The 16,574-nt window shown below is 33.5% G+C and overlaps 2 protein-coding genes and 2 long non-coding RNA genes across 6 annotated transcripts in view; 2 read left to right on the top strand and 2 right to left on the bottom strand.

The window, feature by feature from the left end:
* LOC112020866 (E3 ubiquitin-protein ligase AIRP2) overlaps positions 1-1,629 on the bottom strand; it is a 19,346-nt gene extending 17,717 nt beyond the window's left edge. For both annotated transcript variants that reach the window (XM_024053435.2, XM_024053436.2), the window contains exons 1-2: positions 1,517-1,629; positions 1,192-1,246 (exon numbers count right to left, since the gene is read on the bottom strand). The gene's annotated coding sequence lies outside the window, so the exon portion shown is untranslated. The remainder of the gene's footprint in view (positions 1-1,191; positions 1,247-1,516) is intronic.
* A 3,669-nt stretch (positions 1,630-5,298) lies between these two features.
* Positions 5,299-6,304, top strand: LOC136065653 (uncharacterized). 2 transcript variants are annotated; one of them, XR_010627265.1, is made up of 3 exons: positions 5,299-5,524; positions 5,737-5,759; positions 5,911-6,304. It is a non-coding gene; the product is annotated as an uncharacterized LOC136065653 (long non-coding RNA). The 2 variants fall into 2 exon arrangements; XR_010627264.1 differs by having other exon boundaries at positions 5,705-5,759.
* A 1,336-nt stretch (positions 6,305-7,640) lies between these two features.
* Positions 7,641-12,348, top strand: LOC111998582 (uncharacterized). The gene is made up of 2 exons (XR_002881486.2): positions 7,641-7,956; positions 12,075-12,348. It is a non-coding gene; the product is annotated as an uncharacterized LOC111998582 (long non-coding RNA).
* A 1,078-nt stretch (positions 12,349-13,426) lies between these two features.
* Positions 13,427-16,265, bottom strand: LOC112032771 (oxoglutarate-dependent flavonoid 7-O-demethylase 1). Its single transcript, XM_024065530.2, has 4 exons — positions 15,850-16,265; positions 15,169-15,416; positions 13,980-14,304; positions 13,427-13,829 (listed from the first exon to the last, which is right to left on the bottom strand). Exons 1-4 carry the CDS (start codon positions 16,096-16,098, stop codon positions 13,575-13,577), a joined length of 1,077 nt encoding a protein of 358 aa, XP_023921298.1. The 5' UTR covers positions 16,099-16,265; the 3' UTR covers positions 13,427-13,574.
* Positions 16,266-16,574: the final 309 nt, after the last annotated feature.

Raw genomic sequence — 16,574 nt, 5'->3', positions numbered from 1 at the left:
AAAAAAAAAAAAAAAAAAAAAAACACACACAAATACAAACATTCTCATCCATAACTAAGGAACACCAAAGCTAGTGTCAGTAACACTCGATCAGAGCCTACAACAAGGAATAATAGCAACGGTAGTGAGGAAAAGCTTGAAAATTCCTAGCCAATTGTCATTATGGCACTAGTTCAAAGAGAGTGCAAGATGGTAATGGAAACATGAGTTTCGCCCATGGCCAAAGCTTAAGAGAGGAAGTCTTCAACCGTTGTTAGAGAGAGAGAGAGAGAGAGAGAGAGAGAGAGAGCCATAAATGTCACACCCCAAACCCAAAAGGGTCCAAAGCATAAGAAAAGAACCATCAAAAAAGAAACTGTGAGAGATTTTTCTTTTCTTTTGCACGTGATAAAAATATATAACCATACTGAAATCTCCACATTACAAAGCTCAATAGCACATTTACAAACAATAACTAAAAATCATGTGCCTCCATAATACATGAATATATTACAAAACTCCAAACAGATTACACGAGATCACAAGACAAGCCATCATAAAAACATTAGGTATGCCACAAAGACATCAAATTATGCCACGAAAACATCAAATATGCCATGAATACATCAATTATGCCACAAAAACATCTATCATACCACAAAGACATCAATTTGCTACAAAAATGGGGTGCCAAGATACCTATGTCACAAAGACTGTGGCATTTGGCTGGGTTATCACACATGTCATGGCACACAGGTAAAAACAACATAAAGCTCACATCTAAATAAATTGAAACTTGTAGTTCATTTCCAAGTAGTTTCATAGAACTTTATCATATCCAAGCATTTCACAAAGTTCCCAAAATTTTCAAAATCATTTCTTGTCAAAAAAAATTTCTATCAATTCCCAAATAATACAAGTTAAGATAACACATCTTTAGTATTTCCAAATAATACCATAAATCTATGAAATCCATTGTCAAAGGAATTCAAAGATCTTTTTCTTTTTCCATGCCAAATAATCATGCATTTCCATATATGCAATATTAAACATGATGCACTTTTCATATATAATCATATATAGTAGGGTCACAACACAACACTTTTCAGGAGAACATAGTTCCACAAATAATTTTTCAAAATGTTTTTAACTCAAAAACAATGTTTATGCAACATGGTTATTTTACAAAAATCCCATTAAGAAGCCACTTACCTTGCAACCCACAAAAAGTCTAGTTTTCCAAGCTCCAAAGGAGATTAGCTAAAACCTAAATAATACCAAGCAAACCTATCACGATAAGTATCAAGCTTGATATTGCATCTAGCTACAAATTAGAAATCACTAAATAAGAAATTACTTAGGCAAGCCTAAGTATTTAACCTCACAAATAATGTATTCCACTTTCAAAGTTTCTAAAAAACTTAATTTACAGGGCATAAACCGCAATTTATAGACTTAAAATCATTACCAAAACTTAGATTAAAAGAACCTCAAGCAAAAGCATATAAAACCCACCAAAAAGATTAGGAGTTTTTACCTCAAATAATAGAGATGAGTGAGCCTTAGCCTTTTCTTGTGGAGTTTTTTGGTAAATTTCACCAGAAAAGATGGTGGAGGAGGTGGTGAGGAGTGGGGACCGGTGAGAGAGTGTGAGGGAGAAAGAGAGAAGTGTTGTGTGTTTTTGTGTTTGTGTTTGTGTTTTAAAGTGAAATAAAAGAAATGAGGACAAGATAAGAGGGAGAGGTACCTGGCCAAGAGGAAGAGATATTTTACAAGGTCATGGGGTTGGGAGATAAAGGGTAGGTGGGGCACGTGGGTCTAAACAAAAACTGACCATATTATTATTATTATTTTTTTTTTAACTCGGGGTGTTACATTATTCCCCTCTTGTAAGAGTTTTGTCCCCGAATTTTACACATTAAACTTATGTCTCTTTCCTTCATGCACTTCATCCATGATTTTCATCAACTATGAGTCCCTACCTTGCACCAATTTAATTTTCTTTACTAGAGTTGGTTGAACTCTCAACTAGCCCAAAAGGCCTCAAAATGGCCTATACAACCTCAACTTCCATCCTTTCTAGATCAATAATGATTTTTCTCTTGGTATGCAAAGCAACTGAAAAACCCAGAGACTTTCTCCTGAGTTTTTTCTCGTGAGTGTCTCGTGGGTATGGCCTTCCCGCGAGATACTTATGAGACACAATTGTCTCCATCCTGCCTTGACTCTTCGCATTTCAGCATGTGCAAAACACATGAGGTACTTCGCGGGATGCTAAGTCGCGAGCTACCCGTGAAAACTTTTTAGTCTTCAATTGCTTAAGTCTTCAATTGCTTAAGTCTTCATACACACACTCTCTCTCTATCACACAACCTTTACAGTCAAATCCCACAATAAATACAGGGTACAAAAGATTGAACAATAATTACAATCAAATTTGGCACGAAATAAAAGCCAACAAAAACATATAGTTGTAAATAACAACTTTACATTAATGAACACCCTTTTAAGTAGGAAAAGAAATTAAAAAAAGAACAAAAGACATCTGTCATCAAAGTTTCTATTAGATAAAATTATAAGTCAAGAAGATTTAAACCTAATAAATTTGTATTCTCTAGGTAACAAATTTAACAACATATATCATCATTCTAACTTTCTAAGCATGACTACCAGTGTATCCAATAATATTCAAAATACAAGAAGAAATTTTTTGGGACATTAAGATTTAGTAGGAGTATTTTAGACATTGCATAATGGAATATTTTAGCTAAGAGAGTAATAGTAGGAGTATATGCTCATTTACAAAATATAAAGGAGGAAATTATTCAACTTCAATTTAGGGGGGATGAAACTACCCTAAACATAAAGGAGAAAATTGCTACTTCATCAATTTGTGTGCGTGTAAATTTCTTTTTCTTTTTTTTTTTTGAACTTGAAACAATGTGTTAAAAAAATCAACCTAAAAAAATTACGCATTAAACAATGAATTTTGGTTCAACAAATTGACTAAACCAAAAACAAAGTTTGGAACACAATAAAATGTCACGATATTTTTACAATACCTTTATTTCTAGTTATGGTGGGTTCTGGTATGATATTTTATTATATTATTTTAAAGTAATGCTACATTCACAACATTTTTATAATAAATCATAGGTGGTAAATTGTTATTGGTTTTAAATTGGGCTAACCACTTTTGACCGTGCATTAAAAAAAAAAAAAAAAAAAGCTAATTGAAGAAAATTGAAGAAAGCCAATTGAAGAAAATTGTGCCTAAAACAATGAATTTTGACTTACCAAATTTGACTAAATAAAAAAAGAAGCCTAGGAAGACAACAAAATGTCACACAAAAAAGAATCGAAGGAACACAACAAAATGTCACAACATTTTTGAAATTTTTTTTTTATTCCCAGTTGCTGTAGGTCTCAGTTTGATATTATTATTTTATTTTTTATGTCCACAACATTTTCACAAAAAATTTTAGGTGAAAAATTATTACTGGTTTTAAAATTATGTATTAAAAAAAAAAACAAACAAAAAGACAACTCAAGAAAATTGTGTGTGAAATTGTGAATTTTGGCTCACCCAATTTGATTATATTAAAAATGAAGTCTAAGAATACAACAAAATATCACAATATTTTCACAATATCTTCATTTCTAGGATCCAAATAGATTTTTTTTTTTAATTTTAAATTTGAGAGAAATGCTACATCCATAATATTTTTAGAACAAATTCTAAATGACAAGTTGTTATTGGTTTTAAACTAAGCTTACTACTGATATCACTTTTTTATCCATCAAAAATACATTGTCACATAAAATTTGTTGTAAAATTATTGTGAAAATATTGTGGACATAGTATTACTCCTTAAATTTTAAAATCAAGCAATTTTTCCCTTAATATTTTAGAATAGTAAATATGTCATATTATTATTCTCTTTGTTAAAACTTAATAAAAGCTTATGATTCTTAAAATATTTATTGTGTAATGTCTAAAATACTCCCACTAAATTTTAATATCCCTAAAATTTTCTTCACGTATTTTGAGTTTTAGATGGTAGTAATTCTCAGTTTCTTATTTTATTATTTTATTTTGACTTTTAAAAAATTGACACCTCAACCATTATGAAAATATTGTAAGAATGTGTTGTGTTAGTGTAACTGTATATGTACATATAAATATTTAGAAGAAAAGACAAAAAGAGCACAAGCAAAACTAGCATATGGTGGAAAGAAAAAAAAAAAAAAAAAGAGGCCTAGGAATGGTGCAGATTGTCAAATAATTATGAAAATATTGTAAGAATTTGTTAAATCGGTGTAATTGAATAGGTACATATAAATTATAAATATTTAAAAGAAAAGACAAAAACAAAAAGCACAAACAAAACCGGCGGAAAAAAAAAAAATGGAAGGCCAAACATTTGGTGAACTATAAGAGAGAAGAGATGTGGCGGTGGGTTATATGGGATTTGGATCCTCTCCATTTCTCTTTGATATAGAAAGTATTTAGTTAAGGGTTGAGATTTAATTAAAATCAATCTATGATCTGAAATATGTCAAGCCATTTAAAAGTAAGGTTATATACTTTTCTTTTAAAAATTTAAACCATATGAGCCCAAATAAACAATAACAAGATACATAGAAAACAAATAGTAAGGTGCTTTTCTTTTAAGCCCATATAAGCCCAAATAAAACAATGATAAGATAAAGATAAAGCAAATGATGAGAAGAGATGAAACATGTAGATGGGAGAAGGTATTGCATGCAAAACTTTTTCTGTAGATAGAGGCATGCATAGTTTTAAAAACCGGACCGGACCGGCCGGTCTGACTGGTTCGACCGAGAACCGGCATCAAATCCGGTCCGGTTATGATAAAAAACCGAAAATAAGTAAAAAAGCGGTAAACAGTAAAAACCGGCCGGTCCGACCGAAGAACTGAAAAAATTGGAGGTCAAACTGGTTATTAACCGGTTGAGAGTTTTTTGTCTTTTACGGAAAAACTGTGTCGTTTTGGTCCTCAAAAATCCTAAAATCTAACCCTAAGCCTAATGCCCTCACTCAGTCACTCCTCACCCTCAGACTCTCTCATCTCACTCACGCGTCACTCTGCCTCAACCTTACTCCCTCACTCACCTCAAGCTCTCAAATCTCAACTCTCTCATCTCAAATCACTGAATCAGTCAAGCACTCAAGGTTGCTCTGCCTAGCCTCACTCACCTCAAGGCTCTCTGCGCTCTCTAAAGTTCACTGTTTTTTTTTTTCTTTTTTCCTTTCGAAAATAGAGTGAGGCAGTGAGCTCGAGCTGGAGAATCGATCAGTCGCTTTCAAAAGGTTGGTCTCGCCGTCGCCCATTGCCGTCTGGGTTTTGGGTTTCCTTCATGGTTGGTCTCGCCGTCGCCCATCGCCCATCGCCCTCGCCCTCGACCATCGTCTATCGCCCTCGCCCTCGCCCATCGTCCATCGTCCATCGCCCTCGCCGTTGCCCATCGCCTTTTCCATCGCCCATCGCCCTCGCTGTTTGGTCTCACTGTTTGTGCTCTGGTAATGTTCTTTTCTTTTTCATTTTCTCGGTTCTTTTTTTTTTTTTTCGGGCTTCATCAGGTAATAAACTAATAATTTATATATATATTTTATGATTTTGATAATTTGATTACTTGATTTTGATCATTTTCTCTGTTCTTTTTTTTTTTTTTTCATTAATTTCTCTCGGCTTCATCTCAGATTCTCAATTCATGTTCTCTTCTTCATCTCAGGTTCTCTTTACGTGACTTCACTGGTAAGTGGTAACTTCAATTATTAGTTAACAATAGCATTTTAGTTTATTTTTGATTTTGTGTATGTTGTGGATTTGATTTACAGAGGATTATACTATTGATTGTGTATGTTGTGTTGATGAATTTATTTGTTGATAAAATGGTTGCTGCCAGTCTGAAATTGTTGAGTGAAATGGAGTTTGCCTCTATACCATCTAATGAACATGCTTCTACAACCGGTTTGGTTTTGGAATTTGTATAGATATGGACAATGAATTGATTGAGGACGATGATGACATCAATTTGGAATCATTTGGTGATGAAGATGATGCTCCTCCCGGATTTAGAGATAAAAATCATCCTATTCATGTTGAAGATGAAGAAGATGAGGATGAGGATGAGGATGAGGATGATGATGCTAGTGGTGGAGCATTTGGTATATTGATTTCAATTGTCTTCGTAACAAATGAGGCTTGGGTCTTAAAACTTAGTAGTTGATTGTTTGAAACTTTAAAACTTATTTGCTATTTGGATGTAATGAACTTATTTGTTATTTGCCTTTGGATGTAAATGTAACAACTAATGAACTTATTTATTTGGTTTTGTTGAAAGTTTATTATGTTAAAGGATGATTGTTTTGTAATGTTATTATGTTAAATTCTTTAAAAAGATGTTATATTATATACTTAGATACTTGTATTTTTTTTAAAGGAAACATATTTGTTACTATTGGTTTGTTAGTTTTAGTATATTAAAAAATTATTAATTATTTATATAATTTAAATAAATAATAATTAAATTATTTATGACGTCACCGGTTCGACCATCGGTCGGACCTCGGTCCGACCATAAAACCGGTATTTGGCTCCTTTTCCAGTTCTTTTACCGTACCGGTTTTTAAAACCATGGAGGCATGAGATGCAACGGTGAGTTTTGGGTAGTGATTGACTAAATCAAAAATTCACTGTAAAGGCATCCACTCTCTTTATATATAGTTATTAGTAGATTAGTAGGAGTGGCTTTATAAAATAGAATTTTTTTTTTAATATTAAAAAATGAGTTTTCATTTAGCATACATTAATAGACAATTTTAAGAAATTTTTTATATAAAAAAAAAGAAGTGGCTAACTTTTTTTATAGTTTTTTTCAATGTCCTATAAATTTTTTTGAATAATTAATATATGCCTACACACATTAACCGGACCCTTAAAAGATGAGAAAATTACATCTTACCATACTAAACTATATCTCATTTACACTTTAAATCATAAACTTTTTTCATGCACATTTTGCACCTTAAACTATTAATATTGTTACACTTTGCACTTAACGTTACATTTGTTGTTAAATTAGATAGAAATTTAAAATTTATGGTGTAAAATATAATCAGAAATATAATTTAAAGTGATAAAGTGTAATTTTTCATTTATTTGCAAGATATTAAAAAGATAGACAATTAAATTTTTTTATATTATGCCACATTTTTTTATTTAAATTAACAAAAAAATTTAATGTTAGAGTGCAAAGTGTGATAATGATTATAATTTAGGATGTAAAATTTACCTTCAAAGTAAAGTGTAATTTCCTATAAAGATATCAAATTTTGGTGAGCTGACGTGACAAAATAAATAGCTGGTACCTTCTGAGTTCTGATTGGGTGGTGGAAATTACGCGCCTGGAATGCAATCAAAATTCGTGAACTTAAAGATGGAGCTTGAAGACAACGAAGGGACAGATAGACAGAGATTTGTGTATTTGTTGTTGTTGTGTGAGTACTTGTGTTGTGCTGTGTGTGCGTGTGATTTCTGTTTTTGAAGACAGAACACCATGGGCGGGGTTTCATTTTCAAACCAAACAAACTTTTCACCTCGGATACGCAAAAAAAAAAAAAAAAAAAATTTCATTTTCAAACCAAACAAACTTTTCACCTCGGATACGCAAAAAAAAAAAAAAAAAAAAACAAAAAACAAAAAACAAACACAAAGCCTGTTTGCCTCGTGATTAGTGCCACCTTTATAGCCCACTCTCACAGTAGCTGCACAAAACCCAAATCCTCTCACTTTCTCCATACATATATACTCAGATACTCTTTCTCTTGCTCTGTGCTGTTGTGGGTTTTGGGTTTAAGATGTGTCCAGCAATTCAATCCCAAACCCAACTTGGCCATGGCTTTCGTCACTTGTTCATTCCATTCCCTGAGAGATGGTTTGTGCTAAAAAGGTATGATTTTTCCTTCGAACTTGTTTTTATATTTTTGGGTTTAGTTTATTACTTTTATGCTGGTTATAAAGGGTTCTGATTTTGACTTTGCATTGTTGTGTATGGGATGCTATGAGATCTTTTTGAAGTTGGGTTTTTGACATGAGTTATGATCTGGGTTTGTTTTCTTTATCAAAAAGAATGTTTTTTCGAACCTTAACCCCCTGTAATCCCAAAGAACATTGATGTACTTATTATATTGAAGTGAGAATTTTCGAGTGAAATCAAGTAGATTACTAGGCTGGAAGAGGGAAGAACAATAATACTTGTCATAGAAATTTCAAACATAAGGGAAGGGAATGAGAAAATTTCACTACTCTTGGAGAGGATGGGAAAAGATGAAGAGAGAAAATCACACAATTGTTCATATGTTCTGTGTTGATTGGGGGAGTTGGGGGGTTGGAGTTGTATGCCCCAATATGGACTAAATTGACTGCATAATATATAGGTGCACTTGTGATCAGTTGTAAAATAGAGGAGAAACTGTAAAGAGTGTAATATTGGGTACAGAGGTTTTACGGGTAAGGAAGAGCATTAATTTAAATCCAATATATTTCATGCATTTGCTTGGTCCAAAGTAGCCTGTGTTTGTCATTGAAGATAAAAATTTGTGCCTGAATTCAGGCACATGCTATGTTGGAGCTGTTATCTGGATGGTTACAGTTCTCATCTCCTATCTTCCTGACTTGTCAAAGTATAGGAATTATATGTTCAACAGGGATATAAATTATCTTCTCTAATTTTCCTGGTGTGTGTTTAAGTAGATGTTTTGAAAAACGTTCAAATTTTTCTATCTACATAACTTAATCAACATACTACTCAAAACAGTTTGGATGCAGATGAATTTTCAGTGGTATAAGTTGCCTTCTGTATTTTCTGTGGACAGTTTGATGCATGTTATAATTGAGTCATTCATTTGAAATTGGAAAACTTAAGAGTACTTTGTATAAATTGGTTCCCAGGAACTAGGTAGGAAACTATGGATTGACATACTGTTAATCACGTTATCTGCCGAAGTCTGATTGCTTCTGTAATTTTCTTTAAAATCTATAAGTTTGACTGAGTTCCTGGATACTAGAGGCAGTTTGGTAAGGTAGGCAATTTCCTAGGACTCTTTTGCCGGTTGCATCAATCTCTAATATTATGATACTATCTTCTTCTTCTTCTTCTTCTTCTTTCTTTTCTTTTCATGTTGTAAAATAATATGTGTAGCTAACTAAGATGTAATTAGCACAACAATAGGCCAGATAGTAGCTAATTTGTCGATTTCTTTTTCTACAATAGCAGATTCAATTCTCTTTTTCTTTGCTCTCCTATTCTTGCTCAAAATTCTCCTCATCACGCAATTCAAGATTTTTCTTCTTATCAAAAGTTTCCCCATTAACCTTTTAGGTTTCTGTTTTGACTTGCCTTCAGGTCATCTAGGTGTTATGACTTACAACTAGATTTTTTTTTTTAATATTATTATTTTAAGTAAATAATTTCATTAAAATCAGAAAAAGTGCTGCCAAAGTACACTAGCTGTATACAGTGGGACACTAGCAACAGAAGAATATAGAAAATATCAATAAATAACATCTAGGAAAAGCTCAAGGAGGCAATAATCTAGGAACCCCTTAACTAAAATTGAGGCAGGTGATGACGTCCACTCATAAATGATTCATATCCTCATGAAACACCATTCTGTCTAAATGATACCTCTCTTCCTCAAGTTTTCCGTTGTCAAAACCCTCCTGAAAGTTACGCACCAAGAACCAAGAGAAGAAAGCCACCCTTGGTGGGATACTAACTTTCAAATACTTAAACAAGGAATTCCCCCCTGCCCCCCCTCTCTCCCCCCTTTCCTTTCAAGGTTCTGATTACCTCTTCACCAGGAAACCCTTTTTTTTTTTTTTTTCAATGGAACCCACACCAATTTATCAACCTCTTCAATCAGTATCTTAGTAGTGTAGAGATGATACCACAACAGAGTAACAACCTCTATACCTCTACTTTCCAATCTTGCACTGCCGGAGGAACACAGGATGCCAATACACCTGTTCATGTCTGAACTCTACCTAATTTGCCAATGTGGCATCTTTATCTTGGGCTAATAGATACAAATCTGGAAGAAATATCTCCTTCAGAGTAGACTCCCCCTGCCACAAGACCTAACTTTTGATCCATCCCCAACATCATATCTAACAATTTTCACAAAATGATCCCGTCCTCTTCTAATTAACTTCCATAACCCTAAACCATACAAGCACTGAACCTCCCCAGAACTCAAAACTCACTAGAGGATCCGTAATTTAACTTTGCCCTGTTTTTCCAACTGTTTAGAATTTGTTGCATATTGTTTTGACTTTTGAATTGTTGTTTACAGTCTAATACTTTCTCCTTCAGCTGTTCTACCTTTCTAGCAAGTTGTTTTGATTTGTCAGCATCCTGTTTTTGCCTCTTAGCTTCCCTTTGTAGCATTTTATCTCTGTTTAGGAGATTTTGCTGGTCTTGCTGTACAGTTGTCTTGTGGCAATTCAAAATCATGTTTAGGCTTAAAAATGGTAAATTTCTCCTTAAAATTTACGAAACTCAAACCGAATAGCTGTTTCTTTAGCATCTTTGATTTCAACTCTCAGCCTACTTTTGTCTCGAATAATGGTCATACATTTACTTTCTACTACAGACACAATGAAATCGTCAAATTTTCTTGCATAATTATTTATGCACAAATCACCTTGTTTAAGAGTGTATAGTTGCTCGAGAAAATCCTTGTGAAGATTTCTTAGAAGAATTTCTATAAGAAGCGTCTTACCCTCTTCCCAAGTCAATCCACTTGCATAGCATCTCTCAAGATTCGAAATCATTATGGCAGAAACTGGTTTTATGATGTAGTTGATGTAGCACAAATTCACCTAGGGAATTGAGAATTAATAAGAACAAAAAATAAAATAAAATTAAACTTAGGAATTGATGCCTAGGGTTGCTTGGAATCTACACCAAGTAGGATCGAAAACCTAGGAATCAACACCAAGTCATTGGAAAAATTCCAATAGAAATTTATTCATCATAAACTTGTGTTAGAAGTACAGTCGTACACTTATAAAGACTATTAGGACTAAATCCTAACCCTATTTGACTGGAGCCAAAGTCTAATTATTGAATAAAATAAGATACAAATAACCAAATTAGCTTATGAAACTTAAAATAAAATCCAATAGACCAATAGGAAAAGATACACTTGCCTCTAAAAATTAAATAAACTAAACTAAAATAAAATTGTCTTCACACTCCTTGGATCATTCTCCCTTGGTTGGAGACAACTTGGCCTTGAGTCTTAAAGTGTTTAGGATAGGAGTTCTTGCACTTGATGCTAGCACCAACTCTTACATCACCTTGTTGATATGTAGTCTAGTATCCTAAACATGTTGAACATCTCCATTTAGCTTGAAACTTTGCTAAATTATAACCTCTTATAAAAAAAGATTTGAAAAATTATAGCCTGTTGTTAGATTGACGGAGAGTGTTATTAAACTATTAAGGGCCATTTAGTTTGGTCAACGCACTTTTTTGAGATGTTTTAGTGTATTTTTAAGGTGCATGGAGTGAAGCTTTCTATTATGAAGGATCACAATCCATTGAACACCATGTTTTACTTTTCCTCTGATAAATAGGATGTGAAAATGGCAAGAAAACTAATATAGTGGTTACAGCATATCACATTAAATCAGCAAGTGGTCCAATATTGCGTACTTGTATCACAATCAACCAGAAAGTGGTCCAATATTGCATACTTGTATCACAATAAACCAGAAAGTGGTCCAATATCACACGCATACTTTCATGTGCATGTCATCACGAGACTTGTTCCATTTATGACCACCGCAGTAGAAAATATGCAACTTCAACCTCAAAGCATTTCATCTGATATTAACTAATTTTATTTTTTGGTGGTGTAAATAGTGTAGAGGTTTGTTTCTTCTTTTGTCATTCTCGTTCTTTCCATAAATTACATACTGTAAATCTTGATTTAGTTACCTTTAATATGCCACTTATTTTTAGGCTTTTCCTGACAATTATTTTTGTTGTGTGAATTTTAGGTTCAGAGATTACACTGATGCCTGCTGTAAGGGTTTTTCTCTGTTCCAACACAATATATGACAAATTTATCACTTCAAGGTATTGTTGGAATTTAGGGATTAATATACTTCAGGTCATGAATAGGGAATGAAGCCATTGGTCCGCATAGCATAGCGATATATGTAACATATTTAACAATTTCTGTACATTATTTTTCTATTTTAAAAATAGTAGATGTTATGCTGTAACTTCTATTTTTATTCTGTTTGTTTTTGAGTAAATTTCTTAGTGATATGTTGGTCTCTCTCTCTCTCTTGGTGTGTGAGTTATATTATGCTTGAGTAGGTGAAGAATTTTCAGTTGACAAAGTTGATAATGGGGTTACTACATGGCAAAATATGCCAAATTTTTGTTTTGAAATCAGTTGAGTTGATTTGGGGAGAAATGAGAAGCTGTGGCAGTTTAGTTAGATTCTTTGCTTGTGGTGTTTTCTGTGACAAAGGACATAATTAATATTCAATGTACAATAATTTATTAGCTAAGTTTCCTTTCGTCTAAAGCTTTATCATATTCCGGATTATTTTCTTTTTTCTTTAGTTTTTATGAATTTTGTATTGTTGATGGGTGTATTTTTATATTAGCTGGCCATTTGAACCGTTCCTCCTGGCAGAGGAATATCTTTCAGGTTTCATTATCTTAAGAATCTATGGTTAATTGAGAAAGTTTTATTATATCACAGTTATAGCCGCTTCATTTTATTGACTTGATATATCATTAAAGCTGTGAGTGATCTGGACTAAAGTGGGTTTGAAATGGTCTGTCTGAGGAAACCATATGTAATGGTGATAGTGATGTGGTATGCTGAGAAATTTAAGAATCTTGGCAATGAGATTAAGAGAAGTAGCCTCCTTAATCCTTATACCTCATAAGGAGTTTTATGAGAAAGAAATAATCAATGAGAATGGAGGGCATTGTCGTATATTAAAATCTGGTATTTGTTTCTTTCAAATGTATGTTTTAGTGCCTAGTGCCTGTTTCATGTGTGAATGTGTCCTTATGCCCCCATGCTTTTCTGCCGTATAGTGGCTTGGATTCAATATTTAATTGAATGTACTTTGTTTCTTTCATTACTGTCTAAAAAATAAACTATAGAGAATGTGAACTAGCACTGTAGTTGGGTTTTCAAGTATTTGCGCACACTTTTTGTGAAGCGGTATTGATATATAGGTATATTGACATCACCTATAAGTTCCGAACTTTTCATGCCTTCCTAATGTCCAATTCTCAGATTGTAGAATGATTTTCTCAGATTTTTGCAAGTTTGGTTATCCCTTCTAGTAATCTGACCCAAGAGTTTGCCGGTCATTCAATCTACATCCCCGTCAAAACAAACAATTTTATTATGAATATTGCGTTTATTCAAATCTGGATGCATTTAATCAAACCAGATTTAAGTATACAAGCCACTAGCACACACATACAATATACAGGTTTTAAACTCAAAGAGTATCTCTCAAGTCTTAAGTGCCTTTCTGAATCCTCATGGAATCAATGAATGCCTTTCCATCGAGTTCACGTGAGAAAAGTTGCCTGAAATAATCAGCAACGCCTATTCTTTTGAACAATGCTGGAGATTCTGGAGTAATAAGGCTTGGTGCTGGACCCATATCTGCTTCTAGGCTTGGGCTGTAAAATGTGGCCACAGAGAGCCTCTCCTTTGCTGAGTTAACAGTTGCCCGATGCTCGATGCTACGGTAAATTCCATTCGTCACAATCTGCCAAATAATTCATGGAAAACCAATAATGGTAGTTCTGGACTTTGGTAGCTCATGATTTTGTTTGATTCTAGATAAGGTGTCCAAATGAAAAGAAATAACAATTAAATATAGGGTAAATGATCCTATTTGTCTACTGTTAATATTTACCTCTAAAGTGTCGCCAATGTTGACAATAAAGGCATTAGGGAGAGGATTGATTGAAATCCACCTCCCATCTTTCCTTATCTGGAGGCCTTCCATTTCATTGACTTGGAGGAGGATTGTTAAGCCCACAGCATCTGAGTGAGCATTGAGGCCAATCACAAGCTCAGGTTGTGGGCATGGAGGATAGTAGTTCATTCTCATTCCCTGATACCCTTCTTCAAACAAGCTCCTCATGTCATTATGTTCCATTCTTAGAGCTTTTGCCATCAGTTCAAGTATTTTTATGGCAAGGTCTTGAAGCTCTGCTGAGTAAGCGTCTAAGTTATCTCTACATGTGAAGGAAGATGGTTAATCACCAGAATAGTAATTAGACTTTGAGTAAACCCAACTAGAAAAAAAGGTTAATGTTGCCTCTCTCTCTCTCTCTCTCTCTCTCTATATATATATATATATATATAAAAGATAGTGTTCTTAATTGTTTATTATTATTGTCAAGAGCTAGCTAGTAAGTTGTTTGGAATTGGTATTTGGGACATAGATTTTTTTTTTTTAATTTTTGGAGGGAGGAGAGGAGATTTAAACCTTGAACATCTTTATTGGAAATATCATAAAGTGCAAATTGAGTTGATCTGCAAGACTCTTTAATTGGATCATAGAAGTTGATACTGTGTTTTTATGAGTAGACAATGTTGCATCATGCATGCCTATTTGTCATGAATGTGACAAGTGAATGTTCATTTTTCAACTGAAAGACTTGACATATTCCACCACCATCTATCTTAATTATTTTCTCTTCTCTTAATTGCTCACTAGCAGCATTTCTCTATAGTTTGGCCTTTTGTTTTGATTCCTTCACATGCCAAATTATAATATACATAATTTAAATTGGCTCACAACATTGCTTGAAAAGAACTAAGATTGCTATCTTAAACACCATGTAAATTGTTTTGTTTTTAAAAATAAGTTTTTGAAAACAATTAATAAAAAAAGTACAAATTATTGAGTGAAGAAAAAATAAAGGAAGTACCAATTATTGTAAGAGAGATATAAATTGTTTTGTTTTTAAAAATAAGTTCTTGAAAATAATTAGTTAAAAAAAGTACAAATTATTGAGTCAAGGAAAAAAAAAAAAGAACAGTAGTACCAATCATTGTGAAGAGAGAGAGAGAGAGAGAGAGAGAGAGAGAGATACTTGAATGGGAGTGGGATCTTGGGGAACAAGTGAGGCTTTCTCAAATGGATTGGACGCGTGACCATGTAGAACATGTCTCCCCAGTCAAGCTTTTGTTCCTCAGACACAACAAAGGCCTGTCCAAACCCCTCAATATCTCCTGGTAATTGCCATAACTTCTTCTTCTCTTCCCTTGGCAGATTAAAGAGTTCTTGAATGCCTACTTTCACCTTCTCCACCAATGAAATGCTCACCCCATGATTAATTAACTGTGCAAGAGGAATAGACTCCATTCAACTTAAAACATAATAATATATTTGAACTAGTTTTTCATATTAAAGAAAAAAAGAAGAAGATAATTATAAACTCAGAAATTTCCGAACAATATAGAATGCCAACACTTATTTGTGGCCTGACCAAGTCTTTAACTTTAAAAGTTGTATAATCGACTATCCTTGTACAGTCATAAATAGAGTAAAGTCAACTCTTTTTTGTTAGGAAGAGTTTTCTTCTCACTTTGTCATGTTTTACATCAAATCATATCTTATCTCTTTCTCTAATTCCTTTTTTTACCACTTAACCACCGATTATTTTGATCATGTTTGTTCAGATTCAGTAAGACAAGTACAGTTTTTCCACTCCTAAACATTCTTTTCACAGAGAGAGAGAGAGAGAGAGAGAGAGAGGGAGAGAGAGGATAACCTGGAAGAAACCCCATTCCTTGCTTGCATGGTGTAACTTCTCCAACTCTGTGTACTTAAATTCTGCAGAAAATAACCTTTGCATGTCGATGACTGGGACTTGGGGCAGAGAAGTGGTGTCAGATATGATGGGAGGCTCATTAGGAAAACGCACATAACGTGGTGGGACTGTGCTTGTCGTCTCCTTTGCTAGCTCTTGAACACAAGGAACTGGGATAGAGCTCCCTAGCGTCGTTATTTCTGGTTCCATAGCTCCAAGAAAACCCAAAGAGAAAGAGCTAAAAGTCTTAGTTCCTGAACAGAGAACCGTGAACTTTAAATTTATCGCAAGAGTTGAAAGGGTCTACAACATGGGCGGCGCTACAGCCAGCCGAGTGGTTCATTGAACCCCTGACCTGGCCCAAAAAAAAAAAAAACACTATATATAATTTTTGACCGCTAACTAAAAAATTTCAACACCTTAAACCTAATTTTTGTTTGAAGGGAAATAAGCTTAAATATAATTATCTTAGTACTATTTTCTCAATAATTTTACAAAAAAAGTTAAATGGTATATTGTAATTAGTTTTTATCTAGACTCATAATTGACATTAGCATTATTGTTAAAATTGTTTCTCCTTTAAACAAAATAAATAAATAAATAAACCTTTTCTCCGAACTATTCCTCACTCCAAGACCCGTTAACATCACAATTTTCTTAAGAAACCTACTTGCCTTCCCATTTTT

This window comes from Quercus suber, unplaced genomic scaffold (genome assembly GCF_002906115.3).
Source record: "Quercus suber isolate HL8 unplaced genomic scaffold, Cork oak 2.0 scaffold_1070, whole genome shotgun sequence".
NCBI lineage: Eukaryota > Viridiplantae > Streptophyta > Magnoliopsida > Fagales > Fagaceae > Quercus > Quercus suber.
Note: the sequence above shows the minus strand (reverse complement) of the source record. Positions and strands in the feature narration are given on the sequence as shown.